The sequence below is a fragment of the Vipera berus genome, assembly GCF_964194415.1.
Source record: "Vipera berus genome assembly, chromosome: 3".
Classification (NCBI taxonomy): domain Eukaryota; kingdom Metazoa; phylum Chordata; class Lepidosauria; order Squamata; family Viperidae; genus Vipera; species Vipera berus.
Genome location: NC_138204.1, coordinates 69,420,291 through 69,427,799, shown reverse-complemented (window position 1 = coordinate 69,427,799; position 7,509 = coordinate 69,420,291). Strand labels below are relative to the sequence as shown.

At 34.6% G+C, this 7,509-nt stretch overlaps 1 protein-coding gene across 1 annotated transcript in view; it reads right to left on the bottom strand.

Moving 5' to 3' along the window:
* Positions 1–533: 533 nt before the first annotated feature.
* ALG6 (ALG6 alpha-1,3-glucosyltransferase) overlaps positions 534–7,509 on the bottom strand; it is a 28,319-nt gene continuing 21,343 nt past the window's right edge. The window contains exons 9-16 of the mRNA XM_081325879.1: positions 7,064–7,258; positions 6,450–6,585; positions 4,770–4,855; positions 4,304–4,388; positions 2,437–2,507; positions 1,754–1,822; positions 1,424–1,622; positions 534–890 (exon numbers count right to left, since the gene is read on the bottom strand). Coding sequence (XP_081182005.1) covers positions 693–890; positions 1,424–1,622; positions 1,754–1,822; positions 2,437–2,507; positions 4,304–4,388; positions 4,770–4,855; positions 6,450–6,585; positions 7,064–7,258 — 1,039 coding nt within the window. The 3' untranslated portion in view covers positions 534–692. The remainder of the gene's footprint in view (positions 891–1,423; positions 1,623–1,753; positions 1,823–2,436; positions 2,508–4,303; positions 4,389–4,769; positions 4,856–6,449; positions 6,586–7,063; positions 7,259–7,509) is intronic.

Sequence of the window (7,509 nt, the reverse complement as noted above, 5' to 3'; positions counted from 1 at the left end):
GCCCTGAGTCCTTCGGGAAAGGGCGGTATATAAATGTAATAAAATAAAATAAATAAATAAATAAAATATACATGGAAAGTATTAACCACAGCTACAGTATACATTGTGATTCCTGTTATGGCCTTCAGATATTATTGAGGTTAATACTGAAATTAAGACTGTCAGGAAAGCACGAACGATGACACTGAATCATGACACTGGATCTTGATGATTTTAAGCTTATAGGATACTGAAATTTAGTATAAGGCAATTTATTATATGTAATCAAATACACTGTAAGAGATAGCACTTAGCAGCAATAGACATGAGTAATTGCTGTAACATACAATCAGTAACGTCAACATGTTTTATTTTGGGAAGTGCACTAAACCAATCATAACATTATTAAATTATTGGGGTATTATATCTGTTTAAAATAAACTTGCACAGATTGTTGAGATGCTTCTTATTTTCTGGATTTATTTTGAACTTACTATCAAACTTACTGTACAGAAAAGAGCAGGTAAGCACAAGCCTCTTATGAGCAGCACATATTGACATGTAAATATTTTAATTTGGCTTTTCTTAGAAAATATATCAAATGACAAAAAGAATTTCATTCCATTATAGAACACTTCAAGACAAAGATCTATGGAAACATTAATGGCATGTCCCAAGTAAGAGCCATTAATTTTCCAAGTTGGCACTTAAAATTAATTATTTTTTTTCTGGTTTCGACCATCTTTTGATTCCCACATTGCAATGATGTTAAAATATAGTAAAAAAAAGAGAAAGTGTAAGCAGGATACAACAGAGACAGCTACTGGAAATAAATCTGGTAGATGCTTTGGAGGTTCCATCGTAGCGCTCAGTAGAGCCAGGATGCTCATCAGAGTTACTGAGATGAAGAACTGAATGTTGGGGTAGGAGAAGAGAAAAGAGGTGATGGTTACTACAGCTTTACAATGCCCAGTAAGTGTTTTCATTAGGTGGTGGCATATACATTTAATAAATAAATATTTCAATGAATTTACTGTCTCTGCAGCACATCATATTGACCAGTTGCCAGTTGATGCTAATCAAATAACATTAAATATACGTTAAATAGTAGAAAAATAATCCTACTATTGCTAATGTATATAAAGTGCTCACAGCATTACCAACATGGTAACACACTGGAATGAAGGAGTTCATTTTATTAGTCAACTTGAAGGATTATGGTTATAAGATGCTAGATGCTGCTCAGAAGTAATGCAGAATGGATACGTGTTCTAGCAGTCATTTGATAACAGTCTTACTGAATAAATGTAATTCAATAATTCAGCTGGGGAGTTTGGCAACTTAATATAGTGGTTTGTGCTTTGGTAAGAAAAACAAATGCAAATCATGAATGTGGTCTTGGTAAAATTAGTACACATAATATGTATATGAAACAGTTACTTACTAAACTCTTCATGACTTTTGAAAATGTCTTAAACCAAGTAATGTATTTCCTTAGATAATTGGAAAGCTTTTTTAGCTGCAGATCTTCTTCAGATGTTTTTTCAAATATTGAAAAAGACGTTGTACACACCAGGAGGAAAGCCAACATTGTGACAGTGTAAGACAAAAAAAGGCCATCCTTTAATAGAAGGGGAAGCATGCTGTAAAGGGAAACATGAATTACTGTGAATTCTAGCAAGGTTATACAAGCCAAATAATTACTATGTAAAATAAATCTTAAAATGTCTTCTTAAAATAAGAAGAATTGTTTAGAAATAACATTCAAACTCACCTGAAAGTTGAAACTAGAAGAAACCATGTAGAGATAAAAGGAATGTCATGTATAACTAAGCAGACTGGTCTAAGGAGAAAACCGAAATATAAGCTCAAAAGCATTGTTTAAGAAACATAATAACTTTTCAGCTGCTGCTTCTCTGATAATCGTAAAGGGCAGTAAAATAAATGAATTAACACTAAATACTGGATCTTTCTATAGGAGTAAGCAATACTTCATGTCTTTGATACCTTCTGCAATAAAAGAATCTGGTTGCGTGGTCATTGCTTCTCAGCTACACCAGGGGTGTCAAACTCGCAACGTCATGTGACCTGTTGCGACATATCACAACTTTTTTTCCACTGCCGGCAATGGGGTGGGTGCGGTTTCAGCATGACGTATCTAGCCTGCCGGCCGGCAGTTTGACACCCCTGAGCTACACCTTCAATGCATACTCAGTATTCTGGGACCTAAGAAAAATCCATGATTTCACCTTCCTGATTCTATTGGAAAGGGAGAGCATAAATTCGTAGACACAAGTCACATGTTATGCAAATGTAGTGGTCCTGTATAGGAGCTTGAATCTTATTCTAGAACCTTTTTGTCAGCACTACAGTTTTTCTCACACATATTTCCAGGGTATCAGTTTGAAGTGTTTTAATATAATAATTAAAGTATTTTTAATATAAAATACTACTTACACCGAAACAAGAAGAATAGATTTTTCATGCACTTGGAATGAGAAGAGAAAGAAAGACAATGAACAGCAAACCTTTGAAAAAGAAAGTTAACAATGTTAAATGCTAGACAAGATCTGCTACTGAGGATTTTTGTGCTATTAATCATGGCCATCAATTCCACACTTTTATTACCAAAAGCTTTTATTTGTATCATAAACTATGGCTACTTGGCCAAGGCTCACAATAGGATACCTCAAATTAGCTGATTAGTTGATGAGAGATGCTAGCATGAACCATCAACCAGGTAAAGGCCTCTAAACAAATGAACATAACTGACAAATCACTGATGTAAAAACTAAGTGATCTAAACAAATTGAGAAGGATTTAAAATAGGCTTCTGGTATGGTGGAGCTCTACCCGTCTCTGATCTGAAATACTAAATTTGGCTGTGAAGTTTTATGATCAGTTTTTAATCACACCTTTAAGTTTTTCAGTGTTCTGACAAATATGAGAGGTAGCAGTCCAATGTCAAGGACCACTAACAGTGCAAGAGCCTATCATTTAAGCAAGTTATTCATTCCATGTTTACTGTTCAATGAGATATTATGGATTATTTTATTGCCAAATAACTCCAGGGACCTTATAAATAGACTATTGTCTATGGAGTAGAATATCTCCTAACTTATTGTGCATGCAGATGATGACAGATTAGAGACCATAGTTGAAGATCCTTAAAAGAATTGATAGGAAAATAGCTATCTACAACACAAGGCAATATATGTGGTTCACAGGGTTGAACTTGGAGTTCTTAATACTCTCTGACCTTAGTTTGCTTCAGGATATTTCATTAGGTAACAAGGTAACATCAAAGGTTAGGGTTATCATTATGTGCCATAATCATGATGTTGCCCAGGTGGGTAATGAAATGTTTGCAAGCAAACAACTAAGCTCAGAGAGCATCAAGGTCTCCACAAATCTAGCTCCCATTAGCTGCATTCTAGGATACTAAAAGAACTTGATAAAAACAAATCTTTAAATGGACAAATCATAATAATATGGTAGACAAAGCATTATAAAAGATAGATTTGGCGTATTTTCCCAACTCGGGATTTTTTAACCAAAATAACCGGTAAGATCCTTTTCATTTTATGATGATTCCCAATGCTACGGTGTAATTTGTATCTTTGCTAAATAAATATTGCATTCCAAAATTGTTTTTATCAATTTTACTATGTTATTTTCCTTCAGTAATAGAAAATTAAAGGAATTTTTGGCAAAAGAAAAAAAGGAACAAAATATGAAGTTTTAAGTTGCCTCTGATGGCCTCCTTTGGAAAGAAATGTTTTGTTTTGTTTTGTTTATTAGATTTCTACCTCACCTTATTATTTTTTAAGTAACCCAAGCAGCGAGCATACATATTAAACATAGATAATACTCCTTATTATCTTATTTTCCCCACTACACATCCTGTGAACTGGTTTGGGCTGAGAGAGAGTGACTGGCCCAAGGTCACACAGCTGGCTTTCAGGTCTAAGGCAGGACTAGAACTCATGGTTCTTAGTTTCTAGGCCACAACCTTAACCACTACACACACACACACAAATTAATAAATAAGAGGAAGCATGCAGAACATAATTTCTTCAATTCTTTCCAACTCCATACTAGATCACATGTTCAAATGAAGCAGGAAAGGGGAAATTAAGAATGGGGAAGTCAGCAACATTTTGCCCAACTGATTGTTTTATAGGGAATCACTGATTGGAATTGGGATTTTTTTTTCACTTCTCCACATCCCTATCAGCCATAACAGAGATGAAGAAAAGAGATTATTACATATTGCAAAACTATGAATTAAACTATATTTAAATATGTGTTATTAAACACTTACCAAGCCATATTTAAATCCTCTGAGTGAAGGTTGCAGAGTCAGTTTTATGCAACTGGGAAGTACAGTCAGGAATGTTAAAGCAAAACTAAAAAAATAAAGTAATAATATATTAAAACCATTGATTTCAATAACCAGATTAATTCTGAATCAAGAATCAGATGAGAATTGTTTAGGAACACTTTGGTATTGCTCAGTTTTTATAGTTACGAAGAGAAATAAGATTCCTTTCATGATGATGATGTTATCGATTCAGCTGAATCACAAATTAATAAACCAACAAGCAGAGAACAGCTCCACAAAATGTTGAAATAATCTTTTTTTATCGAAGCCGTTTAAATATAATTCTATATAGTTTTATATAACATAAATAATTCTAAATCTAAATAATTCTAAATTATGTTCTTTGAAATTCATCTTTTGCTAAAACCATAATATGAAACTGCTTGGGAGTTTGATATTTACATACCTTAATTTAAGTTGTATCTCTGTTGGCAGAATTGTCTTTATTTTGAAAAGAATGCTTACAGCGCACCAAATATTGGCTACTTTATCCTGAAAATATATTTAATGTATGCATTATATTGAAAGTAAAGCATAATTTTATATACATGGAATGGCACAAATCATCTACATGAAATTAAACGTATCTGTGTACTCTTTTTGAAGAGACCACAGACTGTCAATGCTACAAAATCACCTGTAACTATCTATTACCCAGATTTTAAAAAGCAACATGAAACATTTTTTTTCCAAATGTGAAGCCATACTACATTCTGCCACATTCTCTTACTAGTACATATTTAGCACCGCTTGCTAGCTGCCAGCAATGACAGAGTTAACCCCTAATAAATCACGAAGTCTAAAGACATTAGCAGTTGTGCTAGGATCACTTTCCAAATTAAATTTGTAACCACACAGCTAGCATACTCATGAAACTCATCCCTAAACAGCTGCTTGAATCACAGCTGTGTAGACATAACAGCAAAAAAGCTACTACAAACAACTGAACAATCTCCTTGTTCTCTTACAAGAATACAGAACGCGCACTGCAAATTTGCTGAAGGTGACAAGTGCTTGGCAGCACTACCAACATATAAGGTGCCAAACTAATAGCCAGTGAAGTTTTACAATTATCAGCACTGAAGACATGTCTGTAAATGGGAATCAATTCAAAGAACCTGTCATAGGCACCCCAGTATAAACTTACTGTGCATTGCTTAGGTAGACAGTTTCTTAGTTTACCCAGATTAATATCCCAATCAGCCATTCCTGTGCCAGCTCTAAAAATCTTTCAGTTAACACTGAATACACTGTGTGAAGTTTTTAAATCATACAGACCCATTTTATTAAAATCTACAACACATTTTTTAAAAAAGCATAAAGCGAGATTAACAGTCAGAAAAACAAACTGCTTGTCAGTCCTCTGGTTTATGAATTTCTATTCTTCATGTCACATTTCTATTTCTATTTCATCGTGTAACATTTCAGTCAGTATATGACTGGGGAATAAGATCCTAAGTGTTTCTTACAATGTGCCATCACCAATGCTGTGCTTCTTAATGATTTTCAGGGGCGAGTCTGCTGCAAACTGTATAACTGTTTCTCTGTCTGGTGCAAACAAATTAATAAATGTAATACCAGTGATAAAAACCACCCAGTTTATGGTCAACATCTTTAGGCTTTACCTCACCCAAACAAAATTGTAAATTTTCCACCAGGACAAATTTAAATCATGCAAATTTGAGCATCAACCCAATATCTATTTCGGAAGATTGTTTTTTTAAAAAAAGAAACATTGAATTCGTGTTTTTTTTCATATTGTATTATTTTTTTAAAACCTCTAGATTGTGCAAGGACATTGTTTATTATTGTGGAATGTATTTGAAAAATGTATGCCTGAACTATAGATCTGACGATGGGATTAATTCTATTTGTATAATATCCTAGAAGATGCCAGCTGAGCTAGGGGTTAAATGCTGGATTAAATAACTGGCAAGAAATGACAGTCAGAGAAGCCAGATCATATTACTAGCCTTCTGGTGTATCTTCCACATGAAATCCCTAAGGGTCAAAGTGAAGGTTTCTCAAGGGAGCTAAAAATATAAAACATTTACAAGAAGCTTGGGAGGGGGAACATGAAGCATACCTCAAACAAACCTCGATCTACTGGAAAGAGCCTTCTGAGCACTTGCAAAATTTGTTCAGTGTCCGTACAAAATGGGAGCCAGCAGATTGCAAAAGAAAGAATGACAATAAAAGACAGTTTCATCAACAGCCACAACCTGTAAGAAAAAAGAAGGAAAAAAAATATATCAAGCCCTGAAGAAGTGGATTTTTATGTATAGTGCTTTCAAACTTAAAAGTTTACTTTCCCAAGTAGGATATCTATTAGAAAAATTAAGAAAACTGTTAAATATGCTCTCCCTGCCACCCCCAAGAAGAAGAAGAAAACATTCTAAACTCTTATCTTCTAAATATGGGTGTACATTTGTGACCTGTGCTTAACTAATGACAGGTGTTGAAGAGAAAAGATAGTTGTGTGTATTTTGATACACTATAGACACTCTTAAAACTATTTAGTATGTTATTTAATGACTTAGGAGAAACATGCTTCTCTGGGGGGAAGGGGGATGATAATGACATGAATCCCTACTGCAAAGGCTAATCAAGAAATGAATGACATGCACAAATTCCCAAGGCAAAACAGCCTAAGTGCATTCCAGGACCATTTTCTGGATGTCAGCTTGTAAAGATACTCACCCCTTGCCCATCAGGCCTTTTTTGAAGCACTTTCCCAGCAGGTAGCAGAAGAAGGGCAAAGCGTGGTAGAGCTCCATTTGTTTGTAGTTTATAGCAAAACAAAATGCTATCGAGCCCAAAAGGTCAAAGTCATAAGAGAGAAACAGCACTCCCCACAAAGTGAGACCAAGACTCACGGAATTATATATGTTTGTTCTGTTAAGGGTAACAATCTATAAAGAGCTTGCTGTTGAAGAATATGCAAATATAACAAGGATTCTATTGGTTGTCCGCTGCCACCAAAACCTACCTCATGCCACAGAGGTAACACAGCATCATTCTGAGATGGCAGGAAAGCAATTCTTATGTCTTAACATAATAAAACGGGGCAGAAAAAAATGTAGCTTGCACTCTAGTGCACTTTAACCCTTCCCTTTTCTTACCCACACAGCAACAGACCTATTCCA